General features: G+C 45.0%; 1 protein-coding gene across 1 annotated transcript in view; it reads right to left on the bottom strand.

Moving 5' to 3' along the window:
- TRPC3 (transient receptor potential cation channel subfamily C member 3) overlaps window positions 1–16,405 on the bottom strand; it is an 80,577-nt gene extending 64,172 nt beyond the window's left edge. The window contains exon 1 of the mRNA XM_075544829.1: window positions 16,179–16,405. Coding sequence (XP_075400944.1) covers window positions 16,179–16,393 — 215 coding nt within the window. The 5' untranslated portion in view covers window positions 16,394–16,405. The remainder of the gene's footprint in view (window positions 1–16,178) is intronic.
- Between the last annotated feature and the right edge of the window lie 444 nt (window positions 16,406–16,849).

Genomic DNA, 16,849 nt, shown 5'->3' with positions numbered 1-16,849 from the left:
TAGATAGAAACCAGAGAAACCTAGCTCCACAAAATCGTGAGGAATCCTTTTATTTCAGGGGTGAGCAAACCTAGCGGGCGCTCAGAGAAATGTAAAGTGCTGACTAGCACCCCATTTTAACTTCTTGACTAGTGTCATGTAATCAATTAAAAAAACACCTAAGCTCATGTCTGTCGATTTATGGTGTCTAGAAAGCAAGCCAAGCCTTTCCTTGGAGTTCTATCTGGGGTTCTGTGGGATGGGACTGAGGAGTCGTAGTCGTCAGGTGCCATTGAGTGGGGTCCCTTCTGCGCAAAAGAACGCAAACTGCAGGGCCCCGCACCATCCTCACAGTTCTTCCTGTGACCGAGCCACTGGGTGAGTCCGTCGCGTGGAGGACCTCCTCTTCTTCGCTGCCCCTCCATCATGGGGGGAGGGGACGTTTACTTTTCAAGTATATCCTCTTGTACATTTTCAATGGTTTTCAATATTTTTATTGACAGTAAAATTCATAGGGTCGGGAGAAGGTGGCGGGGGGTGGGAGGGGTTGGGGGGCGGGGTGGGGGGAGAGGAAGGGGGAACCAATTGCAGTGTTGGACGCCTGACCCCCTCCCCAGCGGTATGAACAACAGAAAGGTGGGTGGAGGGAGACAGCGTTCGGTGTAAGACATGAAAACAATAATAAGTTATCAAGGGGTCACGAGGGTGGGACGGGGGAAGGAGGGGAAAAAGAGGAGCCGGTATGGAAGGCTCAAATAGAAAGTAAATGTTTAGAAAACAATGATGGCAACATATGTACAAAGATACTTGAAACAATTGATGTGTGGAATGTTAAAAGAGCTGTAAAACCTCCCAATAAGATGAATTAAAAAAAAGAAAATTAAAATCATGTTTAAAATTTTTATTTCCTCTAACCTCTTCCTGTGGCTAGGTGCCATGGAGTCGGTTCTGAGCCTGTGTACAACAGGACAAAACACTTCCTGGTCCCATGCCATCCTCCAATAGTCCTGCGTTTGAACTCATTGTTGTGCCAGGGTCAATCCATCTTATCGAAGGGCCTCCACTTCCTAGTTGACCCTCCAATTTGCCAAGCGCGAGTCCTTCTGCAAGGACTGGGTTCTCCTGATCAGACGTCCAAGGTATTGGAGACGAGTCTCGCCATGCTCACTGCTCAGGAGGATTCTGCCTGTGCTTCGAACACAGATTTGGTTTCTCATCTGGAGCCTCTGGCATAGCCAACGTCCTTGCCACCACCACGAGGCAAAGGCATCAATCTTCACCCATCCTTACTCAGGATTCACTTTTCACAGGCATATGAGGCAACTGAAAATACCACACCATTGCCACGGTTAGGCGGAGTCTAATCTTGAAAGGACATCTTCACTTTTTAACCCTTCAAAGAGATCTTTAGCAATTTCCCAATGTGAGATTATTTCCTGACTGCAGTTTTGATAGGCATTGATTGTGGATACTAGTAAAATTAAATCTTTGAGAACGTCAATCTTTTCTCCATTTATTGTGAGGTTGCTTATTGGCTCTGTTATGAGGATTTTTGTTTTCTTTATAGTGACCTGTAATCCATACTGAAAGCAGTAGTCTTTGACCTTCATAAGTAATAACTTCAGGTCCTCTTTACTTTCAACAAGCCAAGTTGTATCATCTGCATATCGCAGGTTGTTAATGAGTCTTCCTTCGATACTGATGCAACATTTTTATTCCTATATTAATGTGTCAATTTTTATAATCCATTTTCTTGGATTATTTGCTTAGCATAAAAAGTAAGATATAGGTGTTTATTGGCAACCATCACATTAGAATCTTTGCTAAATAAATACCATATGATGGTCTATTATGAATAAGTCGTGCATGTGTGGTGTGTCATATGGTATGTCTTCACATTACCCATTATGGTGTATATGTGTGTGTAGAGAATTGTGTGGCATATAGGTTGCGTGTGTATATTGTGTGAACAAAGAGAACTTTAAAGACTAAAATCTATGAAAAGAATTTAAAGAACTATTATAATATTGTAATAAATATGTATGCGTTATTACTATTAATGGTACTGACTGTTGAATTATTTAAGGTTTTACTATTAATCTACAAGACAGCACTCTTCAAATGGCTAGAAATTCCATGTTGTGTAACAGGTGAATTTTGTGTTGAAAACTATACAAAGTATACATGACTACTGACTATTTCAGTAAGACAGAAGACACAAACCCACATGTACACATACATATCGTGCATATACAGAATTCCAATCTAAATTCAAGAGTCTTACCTTTGGATAAATTATTCAGTTTTCACATATTATATTCATCTTTCATTAGTTATTCAGTTATTATCAAAGTGTCACATCCAAAGAAAAGGGCATTTTAATCTAATGATTTCTAGGTATAAAGAAAACAATTTCGCAAAGCCACACCTTTTCTCTTCAAAAGAGACCACTTCAGAATACTAGGAAATGACTTTCTCAAGCCATTTTTTCTTTGAAGTCTTACTATTTTTAACCTTATTTCCTAAGGTTTATCTTCTTTGGGAGTTGCATATCTGAGCCGAAGCCCGTGATTTTAGTGACTGCAACACAAGTCACATTAGTCACTTTGATTTAGTCTCTAAAAGATTCTAACACTGAGTTAAGTGTGAAGTTAGATTTCTGAATTAGAACAAACTACCCTGCTATTTCAAAATAAAAGAGTCAGCTTGATGCTATTTCCATTCACAGGAAATCCACCACGGGCAGTAACTTTTTTTTTAAACTTTCTTTACACTGGCGATATGAACTTCTGGTACCTGGATGGACAGAATGGCATTCAGCTCACTGTAAATATAAATGTGGTCTCAGTCTCAGCCGGCTCTCATCTCCAGCTGTTCCAGTCGCCTGAGGAGTGAGTGAGAAGAAGGAGGACCCACCGCGGGAGGAAAGTATGCTTAACTCGTGTAACGTGATCCTGGCAGACGTGCTTCTGACTTTATAGATCCATCAGTAAGTGAATTTGTCTAGTGTTGCCACGTCTTGCATTCTGCGTGGTCCTCTTTCTGGTACGTGCATTGTAATGGCACTGATCTAAAAATCACATGCTCTATAATGATCAAGTTTAAGTTCGTTCATGGATGACATAAATGCTTGGGAACATATGACTACAACATTTTAAGGCCCTTTTTGCATGTTTTATGATGTAAACTTGAGCATGTAAGTACTTGTCCACTCACTTAAGCCAGTGAAACATTCTTTCTGAGGAATATTCTGGGTCTTCTCTGCTCCACTCTCTTAAGACGCAAAAACACAAACAAAAGTACTGTTTTCGTAGCTCTACAATCATCTCGCCTGTAATAGTTTTCCTCTAAGTATGACCTAAGGATCCCTTACCTTACTCTCACGTGGCTTGCCTGTTAAGATTCAGAGTTCTGGTCTCCATTCCTGATGGACCAAATCAGAATCTTTCAGCAATGGAGTACTGAAATGTGTATGTTAAATTATCATCCTTTGTATTCAAGTACAGACTAAAGTTGTGAATAAAACAAGCAGAGCAACAATAACAAAAAGAAGCTGTTCTGGGCCAACGAACCAGCCTGTGAAATATTTAAGTTCTTATCACATTGGCTCTGCCACGTGAGAAGCTGGAATAGTAATGTGAAGCATCGAAGGCTAAGAGACAAGTAGCCCTACATGCATCTAAATCCCCCACACTCTATCTCGATTTAAATCTCGATTCCCATCAATCTAGCTGATCCTCTACCACCATAAAAAAACCGCCTTCAGAAATGTTACGATGTAATACTTTGCTTTTGTTAAGACTGATTATCTTTTAAATTTACTGCATCTTCTTGACAATTGTAGTTAATGAGATTGTTCATTGCATCATTTATGTGATTCAAGTGGTAAAAATCATCCTAGAATTGTATATGAAGAAGCCCTACCCCGCCTCCCTCTCTCGATAAGTTTGCTTCCTTTGGTTTAGTAATATAAACTATATAACCTGTCTTTTCTTTTTGGTGGGGGTGGGATGGGACGGTAGAAGTTTCCAGAGACTTAACTTAGATCCAAAGTGTTCAATCACCATCACTATCTTACTCCAGCCTTGTGATACAATCTTTCTCCTCCTCCTAAGTGATTTCTCATTCAGATTTTATTTATTTTTTATAAATCACTTGATTGGAGCTCTTATCATAATCCATACATGAGTTTTATCACGCACATTTGTATATATGTTGCTATCATCATTTTCAAAACATTTTCTTTCTACTTGAGCCTTTGACTCATGTAGGTTTTAAATCAGTTATCCTATATTCTGTATATTTTAATCCTGCTTTATTGTAAGGTCTATAAATCCTTTCTAAAATAGCATCTTGTTAAATACTTGCTCATGTGGTGGTGAGGTCATGTTTTCTCGATCATTTCGATACCCGCAGAGTAGACAACCTTGTACCCTATAGAAAGTAGATGCTCACTAACTATCTGCTTAGTTGAGTTCTCAAATCTCTTCCCTGGCCCTGTCTTCATAGCTTATCTCGGGTCTTACATGCCCAACTGTCTGCTGCCTCCTACTCACTCCAAAATGTCCAGCTCTCCTGTTCCTTCTAGTTGTTCTTTCTGCTTACTTTTATAGCTCAGTCTCATTATTCATGTTCAGAAATGTTAAGGTCCTCATTAATCCTCTGTCGTGATCTGGTATGGCACAGCATTCTGAAGCAGGTCTTTGGGAATATTTCTCCTACTGAAGGCTTCCTTTCAAGTCTCACTGCTAGCACCACAGTGCAGATCTTTCTCAAGCCACCTCTAGACTAAAACAACAGCTGTCCAGCACAGATGGAAAAAGACAGGGCAACTAAGGTAGTTAGTTTATTGTGCCAACCTGGCCGAGAAAGACCTGTGAGATTAATTGAAGGGTGGAGAGATAAATGGCTCGGCGAGCCTCGCCTTTCTTGTCTCTTGCTCTTTGATCATCGGGCCAGTGTGCGGCTGCCTTGCTGGTTCTGTGCCTCAATTTGCAAGCTGTACTACTTGTGGGACACCTAACCTGTGTACTGTGTTGCTGTAATTTGAGGTTCCTTCAAGAAGTGTTTTGTCACACCATTGGATTTTACATCTCTTGAGCTGGGGACTGTCAGACCCTGTCATTTGGCTGACTGTTGGTGACCTGCCTTGCTGTTTGCTGCCTGTGCCCGGATAGCCTGAATTGCTCTACAGAGGACTACCTGGTGGCCCTCAAGACATGAAGAACTGCCAGTGTCTCACAACTGTCTCACGGGAGTGAGTTGCACTGAGCCATTTGTACTGCTTTCTAATTTAATTAACTGTTTATTTCTTATGTTATATATGGGTGTGGGTCATTATATATCCTGTAAGGGTTGGGTTGCTGTAACTTACCATTTATTTTAATCACAGGGCATGGTAACACTAAGAGTCGGCCTATGGGATCTCCTGGATTCCAGACATATTCTTCTTTACCTCCATTATGTAACGCCAGTCCAATTTCTCCTTGATAATCAGGATCAATCACACCACTTAGTACAGTGACACCCTTCCTGACCTGTTGATCCAAAGGCAAGAGAAGCCCAAAGTGGCCAGGGGGCATTCTCAGCTGCCAGTTCAGTGGAATCCGTGCTGTGTTTCCAGGTGGGAGAGTTCCTTTCTTCGGGACCAGGACCTCCAGGTCTGAGGAACACAGGCTTGCTGGGACAGGAAGCAAAAATGCTGCAAGTGGATCACTAGGAGTAATAGTGAGTGGTGCCACTCCAGCTTCCAATCCAATGGACATATATCTGTATGGGTTCAAACCCCAGTCCTGGTACCAAATGAGTTAGACAGGGTTCTCTAGAGAAACAAAACCAGAATGGTTTGTTTCAGACAAAAATAAATTTAACCTGTCTCCACAATCAGTGGATGGCTGCAGACAAGCTCTCTCGGTAATACACTGATTTCCGTCTGGTTACTCCCTGCCATCAAGTCCATTTGGAACTACAGGGATGCCATCTCGGGTTTCAGAGAGGATGCATCTTTAGGCAAGCAGACAGCTTCACCTTTCCCCTCAGAGCAGAGGAGGGCTGGAGCCGCCAGGGGGCTGCTGAGAGAAGGTGTAGTCCAAACAGGGGCCTCCTGGGGGATCCAGTGGGTCTGTTCAATTCTAGGCAGAGAGACAGATTATGGCCACTGGTTTCTGGGACTCCAAAGGGAATGTCTTGATAGATTTTCTCAAAAGCACCGGGTAATTATTAGGCTTATGATGAAGAAGTTCTCAGAAAATTGCAGTGACAAGAAAAACGTCAGGAAGGTTGCATGGAGGAATTTTTTCCCCATCATGAAAATTCACTTTCTTCTGCTTCTGCTTCTGCTTCAGCAGTTGTCTTGATATAATATTCACTTATCATACTTTTCCATAGTTAAATCACTCACTTTTAAAGAGCTGTATATACATCGGTCTAATGCTTCCTGTCCACTCCTGCATTCACGGCTTGCTTTCCATTTCCCCTCACTGCCCTCCCTCATTTTTCTAGACTAGCAAGGGCTGTCCTTTGAGAATTCTGTTGGGAAATCCCTGATCTTGCCCCTGCAGACTTGTTTTTACTTCCCCAAACTCAAAGACCATTTAAAAGGAACACATTTTGCATCCCTTGAGGATGTCAAAAGTGTCTTTTCAATGTAGTGTAAACTGATGCACACAGAATTCTTCCGGGAAAGGCTAGAGAGGTGGAACCAGCCTTCAGAAGTGTATAGACTTAGGTGGAGGATACGTTGAGAAACAACAGCTTCACGGCTTTATATCTTTGTTTAATAAAATTTCCCAATGGCTTTATAGCAATATTTTTTGACTCACCCGCCTATTTCTTAAAAGAACTACTCCATATTGCCAAACTAGAATGAACAGACGGACATCAGCCTTCCAGCATTTCTCTAAACCAAAACCCACTGCCATCAAGCCTCCTGCAATTCACAGTGATCCTGTGAAGCATTTCCAAGACTGTACAGCTTGATGGGAGCAGACATCTCTTTCTCTCACAGAGGAGTGGGCGGATTTGCACCACCAACCTTGCCCAGCTCCTCTCCACAGTGCCACCGAGCTCCGCACCATCGTCCCAGAGGATGCTGAATGGGTGGTGGAAAGCACACACCGACCATAAAGGGATTCCCTTGTGGAGATTGAGAGAAACCCCACCGACTGATGAAAAAGTGCCTACATTTTGGCTCAAGGCACAGGGAACCATTGTCCTAGTTGACCAAAACCCTGATCTCAAAATGAAAATGTTAAAGCACATGCCTCGTTTCGGTGTTGGTACACTTTGGTTCTACAAAGAATAGCTTTTAAAATGTCCCTTTAGATTGGGTCACACGCTCTTTAACTTTAAAGAACAAACGGACACTATTCAAGAAGTCCCCTCAAGTCTTTCATTGAGTTGAAGTGAAGGCTTCACTCGCCTAACTCCTCAGTCCATGTCGCAAGCAAGCGAACAAAAATTAGACCCTCAGTAGGAACCAACGCAAAGACAATTACACTCAAAATGCTCGCACTGATCCAGCCACCGCACGAAGAAAGAGAAAGCGCCCACTGGCCACCATGCAGTCATCTAGCGTGCGTGACGGCCACGGAGGGCAGAGGGAGCCCCCGAGGATGAGACACGAGAAAGCACAGGGGAGGCGCTGGGGACAGTGTTGAGAACAACTGCCCGGGTAGTGACAGGACCGGGGCGGGTGATAATTGGACGTGGCAATAAGGAGGGGAAACAGCACGCACTGAAAAAGGACAAGACAGCTAGAACTGAAAAGTCAAAAAACAGAATAGCTCCACGGTCTCCCTGGTCAGCAGGTACCTGTCAATCGCCATGGCTGCCTCCGGAGAAGCCGGCAGCTCCATGGGATGAGTCTGCGCATGTGCTGGCGGCAGGAGAGGGAATCTGACAACAGCTTCAATTCTGTCATCAAAAACACATACTTTGAACTTGTCTTACTCTGTGTGTTTGTGGAAGAGAACGAATGAAGTGGGGAGCACTGACCCTCAGTTGGCCTGTATGTGCATGACTGTGGAAGGCTAGAGAAAGACAAACCGATCAGCTCACCTGCCTGGTGGAGCACCCAGGACAGAGAATCCAGGGCTGTCAGCAGTCCCCGAGCGCACACTACCTCCTGCTGAGCCTACATCCAGCTTCGTCATTCACAGCTCACTAACACATTTGTCAGGTAACAGACCAGCAGGATAAAACATTCCGTGTAAGAAAGTGGAAAGCACAACTTTTATTTCTAACGAGTTCTATCCCACAAAAGTAAAATATACAGATTTCAGTACTTGCAATTCTACAGAGCTATTTGGGTCTCCCCGGCTATTAATTAATTCCCTGAGAGTTTCTGTTGGCCTGTGCACACTCAGAATTCTCGAAGTGAAATTTGTGTAAATCAATTACATATAGGCTCATTTGGATATGTTCCCCAGTGACTGTGTGAGAGACAAAAAGCTGTTGTACATTTAAGGAGGGAAGCGCTAGTCCCTATATCCATCACCTTCTCTGGCAGCCCTCTTAAGAAAGCACAGCGGCCCTTTGCCAGATTCTTCAGCAGCTAAAGCCAGAAAAGCAAGAGGATGCTCTATAGTGTTTTGTTCCCTTTCAAAGTCCCCTGGGAGCAGAGGTGTGGACCCCTCCCCACTGCCTGCATGTCTGTTTGGTAATATTTCACTCTTAAAGGTGTATGTCAATGAAAGCACGCAGGAAAATGCCTGCTAGAACATATGCGTTTATGCTTTTGAGAACTGTATTTGTGTACAATATCATTAAACCAATCACATTGCTTTCTAGTTGTCTGTTTGCATGGCTGCCTCTTCACTGGCGATGTAGGAGCAGAGACTGTGCATTTAATCTCTACGTGCCTGGCTGTGAGCACAAGACCGATGAGCATCTGCTGGAGGGAGTATGCACAGATGAACAACACAGGCTTCAATCCTAAACCTGGAGCCCTGGGGAGCTGACATTCCCCCCTCCAGATTAAGGGGTGTCCTGGGTCTCATAGAGGAGGCCTGCCTGTTGGCACTGTGGGCTAAGCACTGGGCTGCTAATTAAGGATGCCAGTGCCAACCCACGAGCTGCTCCACAGGGAACATTCATGCTGTCTTCTCCTGGGAAGCTTTAAAGTGTCGGAACCCAAAGCGCAGTTTTACTCTGTTCTGTAGGGTCACTGTGGGTCCAAATCAACCTGGTGGCACTGGGTTTGGTCATCAGATGCTCATGGATGGAAGTGATGAGGAGGAAATCTTCCAGAAAAATTGGAATAATTCTTCCATCAAAAGAATGTCATGGCTATGTTGACATAAATAACTAGAAACTGAGGTACTATAAGCAAGCTTTCTTTATTTTTCAAACTAGATTTCTGTTCATTACATTTAATTCTTAGTTATATCATGAAAGTATTTGGTGAATTCTATCTCTTGATTTTGATTTTACAGAGTCATATTGGTTCAGAATAATCATAGTGTGAGTATAAAAGCAACATTTCTGGGGGCACACAAGGGATAAATCTTAGCATTAGCAGCTTATAAGAATTAAAATTATCTTTTAAAATCGACGTATTTTCACAATGACCACGAAAACGCATTTTTATTATTTAAGGATAAATGGTAAATATGAAATTAAAAGTCCAGTACACATTCCATCTATATTTCAATACAAGTAAAGATCAAGTAAAATAAAGTCATGAAATACAAAGTCCTACTGATCTAAGCAAAGTTCATACTTGACTCTTTAAATATATTAATCACACATATGCTTTTAACCTCGAATGTTATGAGAAGCAAAGGGATCTAGTGTTCGATCATTAGCATCTATATCTAGAGTCACCCTTCGACCTACTTTTCAATGGAGAAGCCAGATGCAGCAGTCGATTTGACAAAATGTATTTAGAATTGCAAAATGGATATAGAATATTCACACTGTCAAGCTCTTTCCTTAACTGGTCACACATTCATGAATATTTAAATCTCCATCTTAAAAAAAGGTCTAGGACCAAATCTACAGTGTCACTTATTATTTGAATTGTGCAAAGAAAATAGGGCTTTTTTTAAAATAGGGAAGTCCTTTGATGAGATGATTGCAGCCAAATACCCCTGGCCTAAGTGCTAAATTAAAGACAAAAGGTTGTAAAAATTCTAATTATTTTCATAAAGTCACTGCTGAGGTCCTTAGGCACAAGTTTGAAGTCGGCCTCCAGTCATCCCTAACTGCAGCTCCTGTACGGTGGGTAAGGGCTGATACAGAGCATTAACCGGATCCCCCTCCAGACCAGCCCAGTGATATAGTAGGAGCAAAGTAAGAGGAGGGAGGAGAAGGAAGACTGTTGAGAGAGAGAGAAACGACCCTTGCTTCCATGGCAGACCAGAGAGGGGTTATTCACGGTCCACTCGAGCGAGCGAGCTTCAGGAAGGGAGAAATCTCAGCCCCTGGCCAGAGAGTTCAAAAGACTCCTTCCTACCAATGACACACAAGCTGGGTGAAAAACAGTTTCTCCTTCTCATTCTATTTCCTGTAGCACTTGATTGCCTATCATAAACAAAGGATTTATAAGGTATTGCGGTCAATGGTTAACATAGATTTAAAAAGACAGAGACAGAAAGACATCCATCACAGCCAGGAAAAGCATTTCTCTCTTTCTTAAAGAAAAAAATGTTGAAGTGTTTACACTCAGGAGGAGAAACACAGGAAACTCCTAATTAGTATTAATTCATTGATGATATTCAATTAAGTCATCATTTCAATTTGACTGCTGTGAATTAGAAGTCAATTTTCAGTCTGGTTCTTAATCTGTGTTGAGAATGGACTAGATGAAATCTTTTCCAATTAAAGTATTCCATTATTCTTAAACGTCTTCCACAGTAGTTAGATTTAGGTAGTGTGTTACTAAGCCCTCGCACCATAATATGTAGGTTATTATTTACTGTTTCTGCATAAAATCAGTCATGATTATCATATTCTTTCTTCTGCAAACTTGGCTCTGTTAAGTAATATTATCTTCATTAAGCTTAAATGGATGCTTAAAATGCAATGGTAGAGATTTTTATTTTCAAGATAATGGAGTACTAGGCCTTTCTCACTCCTCTCTCTAAAATTACCTTCTTAATCAATAAAGATAACACAACAAAAACTACAACACAAGTTTCATCTATAGAATATGCGAGATATTCCTAACCACAGGTCACAATATATAAAGATGGAAAAGACATGAGTTGAGAGAAAATTACATTAGTTAGTAGAGTGAAGGAAGGTCTAATTAGAGAGCTGGAAACAGGCTTAGCTACCCTGCTCAGTGCCAGGAAAGGCCCAGAAGTTGGAATCCAAAAAGCTCCAGAAAGTAGAGAGGAGGCAGGAGTCCGAAATAGGATAAGGAATAGGTAGATACCCTCTTCCTAAGCCCTTTCCCCTAACTGGCATGGTCAAATGTCTACCTTCACACACCCCTACGTCCCATACCCTCCAGGAGACATAGGTTGTGGAATGCCTGGAGAAAGAAGAGACAGAGAAGCTGAAGCATGGGTTGCCAGATTCATAGTGGGAATTAAGTGAACGTGTACATAAGAAAGCATCCGTAAGAAATGGAACCCTGGTGGTGTAGTGGTTATGCATTGGGCTACTGAGGCCAGCAGTTCTAAACCACCAGCCACTCTGAGGGAGAAAGGCCAGGCTTTCTACTCCTGTAAAGAGTTATAGTCTCAGAAACCCACAGAGGCAGTTCTAGTCTCTCCTCGTGGGTTGCTATGAGTCAGGACCAGCTCGATGGCAGTGAGTAAGATTCCTGTAACCATTCTCCCAAGCTCTAATCCTGCTTGATACCCTCCTCCTGCTTGGCTTTTCTATTAGAATTCTTAGGAAAATCGGATCCTCCTATGTTCTCTCTCTTTTCAATAATGGGATGACCAATATTAGTTTTCCTCGTGAAACTCACCAGGGCATCCGGATTCTGCTTTCTCTTTAAACTCCTCTTGAGTGCCCACTAGGGTCCAGTTGATTTCAACTCATAGCAACACCAGGGGACGGACTAGAACTGTTCCATGGTTTCTGAGAGATTCTATCTGTGCATTTTGTCTTCTGGTCCCTCTCCCCTTTCTCTCCCATTGGCATTTCACAATTACAGGTCCTCATCTCAGTCAGGACAACTACAATAATCAGCTAATGTGATTCTATCAATTGTTACTTCAATTTATCCATCTATCAGAGTGGCTTTGGTCAAATCATTACTTCTTTATAATAGCCAATTGCATTCAAGACCTTCCATATTAATGCTCCAAGTACACACAGCCAGACAATCTCACCGAATGCCTACACAAATTCTTTATTCCAACCAAACACAATCACTATTCTTCAAACATCGTAGGCTTTTGAAGAAAGGGTGCGAAGGGGCTTGAATTAATTATCCACCTTGTCTCTATTGTTTGACTTAACTATCCTTCAAAGTCTATAGATATTTTACTGATTTCTCCACCATCCAATATTGTCCTCTCTCTTTTTGCACATGACATCAAAATGAGAGGAAGACTTATTAACAATCTTTGATTTGCATATAACAAAGTATCTTTGCTGGTTGAAAGCACAGAGGACTTAAATCACTTGTGGAAGATCAAGGACTGCGGCCTTCAGTATGGATTTTACTCAGTGTAAAGAAACCCTAAATCCTCACAATTGGACCAACAGACAACCTCATGACAAACAAGAAACAACTGAAGTTGTCAAGGATTTCATTTTGCTTGGATCCACAGTCAATGCTCCTGGAAGCCACACTCAAGAGATCACACGATGTACTGCACTGGGCAATCTGCTGCACAGTCCTCTTTGAAGTGTTGATCAGCTAGGATGTTACTTTTAAGGCCAAGGTGTGCTTGACCCAATCTATGGTATGCATGCAAGAGTTGGGCAGTGAAAAGCAAGACTGAAGGAGAATCAAGCCATTTGAATTATGGTGTGGAGAAAAATACTAGAAATACTGTGGGTTGCAAGAAGAACAAACAAAACTGTCTTGGAAGAACAGCCAGAATGCTCCTTAGAATCAGGGCAAAAATCCTTCAACTCATGAACTTCGGACGTGTTGTCAGGAGGACAAGTCTCTGGAAAAGCACACCGTGCTTGGTAAAGTAAAGTAGGTGGTCAGGGAAAAAGAGGAAGAGTGTCAAGGAGAGGGATTAACACAGTGGCTGCAACAATGGGCTCAAACATAACAGTGATTGTGAGAACAGGGCAGGATTGCCAGTGTTTTGTCATATTGCGTACAGCATCACTATGTGTCTACACTAACTCGACAGCAACTAACAACGACAACTCCATATTTCTATCTTTGCATGTCATGTATGGCACTTATTTTTACTCCTATTTATAGGATAATTACCCATGCCCAGTCTCAGCCCCAATTTCTATTCACAAAATGGTACACTTTTTCAATCCAGGAAAACTGCCATGCTAATCTTTGAAGCTTTCCATATGTAGCTTGCGTTTTGCACATGCACGTGCTCAAGAAAAGTCTTTAGATTGAAACTCACAAAAACAGTTCTGAAATGCCTTCCCAAAGTTCATCAGATATGCTTAATAACTTAATATTTTTCAAGAGTGACATAGGGTTCCTGATGACATATTACTGGACCTTAGGAATGCAAAAAAGGATGCCGGTTTGAATAAATGGTTGAATGGTAAGTTCTATTCAAGGATTTTTAAAAAAATTGTTGTTAGTGATAAAGCAGATGACACAATTATTTCTAAGTCAGTTTTCTTAAAATGTGCAAAAGAAATACTAGCATTCGGAGCAGTCAAAGGAGCAAACAGGATTGCCCTGTGGAACTTCTTCTGATAGCAGTGGAGTTCTTCTATCTTCAGCATCCCGGCTAAATTTTAAATCCAAATATTGAATTCTACCTACTGAATATAACCCTGGGGCTGTGATAGACTCAGCATCCATCTCCGATTCTTGTCTAGGGCTGTGGCTACACTCTCTGAGCTGACAGTGGCCATTACCCACTCTCGAGCTCTGGCTGCAGTGGCTAAGCGTTCACTTGCTGGCTGAAAGGTCCCCGTGGTTGGAGCTTCTGAATAGGGATGGCTATTCTCTGCCCTACAGGCTCGCTATGGGCTCCCAGGCAACTGGTTTGGTAATATGGGATCCAGAGGCAGGATAATGAGTTAATTTCTGCTGCAAATATCTAGCCAGTCTTTGACATTTCCAAGGACAGGCCTCATACCCAAAGAGCCGGCTGCCCTCCCTCCAGAAGAAGTTTATTAAGGCCACACTCCCTTCAAGTGATAGGGTCTTCCTCACCACTTCCCTAAATTTGTACACCATAATCAAGTAGACAGGAAGGGTGTTCTATTGACAATTAGACAGCAAACCTACAGTAAAACTTGCCCTAGTGCTTTGTTTAATTATTTGACCTCAAACTTCAGAAGCAAAGTAATCTCTGTTCCGCCCTACTTTCTCAGATAAGAGTATCGAGCTAGTGTACCATTTAAGAAGCCTTGCTGGCCCAGTGGCCACGCACTGGCCTCCTAACCAACAGGTAAGCCATTCACCACATTACAGCCATTACACAGGAAAAGGGCTGTGACAATCTGCTCACATAAAAACTTCCACCCTTGGACAAAGGGCACATGAGGGAGAGGGGAGCGGGGAGGGAGGGGAAAAAAAAAAAGAGGACCTGATGCAAAGGGCTTAAGTGGAGAGCAAATGCTTTGAGAATGATTGGGGCGGGGAATGTGCGGATGTGCTTTATACAATTGATGTATGTATACGTATGGATTGTGATAAGAGTTGTATGAGTCCCTAATAAAATGTTTAAAACAAAACAACAACAACAAAAACTTCCACCCTTGGGATCTCTGTGAGGCAATTTTACTCTGCCCTAAAGGGTCACTGTTCGTCAGAATTCCACTGGCGGGCAATGGTAGGTTTAGTGCACATCGTTTAGTCTGAATTTAAAGTAAAAGATATATATTTAATCAAGAAGCTGAGCTGGGTTTAAAAAAAAAAACAATCTGGCAAGGGAAAAATGGACAGTCTTAAACCCTCCGGGAGGCGGGCGGGGAAGCGAGCTGGCAACACTTAATCCTTTCTTTCCATTTCCTGCGCAGTTTCCACTCCAGGCTAATCTTCAGCAATAACTGAACCGCATCCTGCCGCTCATTTTCGATCAGAAATCCTCTCTAGGCGACCCACTCCCTGTCACTGATTTCTGTTTCCATTTCTCTAAGAACAACCGGCCCGGCCTGGAACCACACTGAGCTACCAGAGCAACTAGCACGCCACCATCCAGGGTCGCTCCTGCCGCCTCGCCCTTGGGCTGTGAGCAGCAGAGGGCGCTTGAGAAGCTGCTTCCCGGCGCTCCAGCACCGTCTCTACCAAGTTCTCTACCTAGGGCTGTGCGTTCTTCCTAAAAAAGACAGCAAGCCCCGCGGCACGCCCAGGGAGAGGGACAAGAGAAAATGCCACCTTGATTAACTAACGAATCATCCTCGTTCTCACCCTCTCGGCCTCTCGCAGCTGATGAAGGGCTGTCTCCAAGATCTGGACATCAAGAAAAGTTGCTCTTGACCTTTCCCAACACGCGCGAGACAGCAGACCTGTAACCCGCTTTACAAAAGACACAGCTGCCCACCCTGAGCCGCTGGGGAACTCAGGCAAAGTTATCACAAAGGCGGCTCCCCCTCCTCCAGTCCAGACCCTTTTCAAGAGCGCGCACGGAGAGGGGTCCCAAGGAGAGCGGACGTCCGAGCAAACCTCTATCTCCAACCCCGCAGCGTACTCCGAGCCCGTGCGTCTCCCACTCCCCTGCCAACGCCCCGTTGGGTAGGGGAGTCCGTGGGCCACTCGTTCCCAGGACGGCTCCTGGCAGGGACGCAGGGGAGGAGTTCAGGGCTCGGGTGCACGCCGACGTCTCTGCACCCCTTTCCGTCTGGGGCTCTGGAGGTGGACCTGGAGACCCTGGGGTGGGTTTCCCGAGGGCACCCCGCTCGCGCAGCGGTCGTTAGTGTCTCCCGCTGTATGGGAAGGGGTGACTGCTGGGAGGGTGGGGTGGGTGTCTGGAAGACTTCAGGGTGCTTTGAGCCGAGACCCCGCCCGTCCAGAACCTCTCACGGGGCACGGCTGCCGGGGCGCGCCCCCTTGGAGTTGACCCGCCCGGCCCGGCGGGCAAGGGTGTGGGGGGCCCTGCCCCGGGCACGTCGCGCATCTGGCGGGTACTCACATGTCGGGTCCCGGGGAGAGGGGCGGCGGGCAGTGGGCAGGTGGCGCCCGCTGGGAGGTGGCGGGGCGCGGCTCCAGTCCCCCGTTGACGCCCCTCCAGCCCCGCCGGCGGCGCTGCTGCTCGGCGCCCCGCTCCTCGCCCTCCTCGTCGTCCTCCTCGGGCACCGGGAAGGTCACCCTCGCCAGCTCCTTGCACTTCCTGACCTTGGTGGACATCGCGGCGGCAGCGGTCAGAGAGCCGGGCTGGGGACCGCCGGCCGCTCCCGCCGCCGCCGCGCAGACGGGGAGAGGCGCCCCGCGCCCACCGCTCCCGCAGCCTCGGGCACAGCCCGGCGGGCGGGGACCGGCCGAGGGCGACGCGGCTCGCGACCGAGCAGCTGCAGGAGGGAGCCCGAGCTGAGCTGCCGCCGCCGCCGCCGGGGCCCGGGCCGCTCCCCAGCGAAGTGGGCGAGCGGCGGGGCTGGCGCGGCGGGCGAGCAGCCGGGGGCCGAGGCGCGCGCTGGGGCTGGAAAGGGCTCCCAGGCCCCGCGGCGGCGGCAGTGCCTCCTGCGAGCCCGTCTCCCGCCTCCGACAGCATCACTTGTTAGGACGGCGGCGTTACTCCAAGAGATGGGAGGGCGGGGGTGGGGGGGGGGGAGGGAACGGCGGCGGGGGATGGGGGGGTATCAATTC

The sequence above is a fragment of the Tenrec ecaudatus genome, chromosome 3, assembly GCF_050624435.1.
Source record: "Tenrec ecaudatus isolate mTenEca1 chromosome 3, mTenEca1.hap1, whole genome shotgun sequence".
Lineage (NCBI taxonomy): Eukaryota > Metazoa > Chordata > Mammalia > Afrosoricida > Tenrecidae > Tenrec > Tenrec ecaudatus.
Note: the sequence above shows the minus strand (reverse complement) of the source record. Positions and strands in the feature narration are given on the sequence as shown.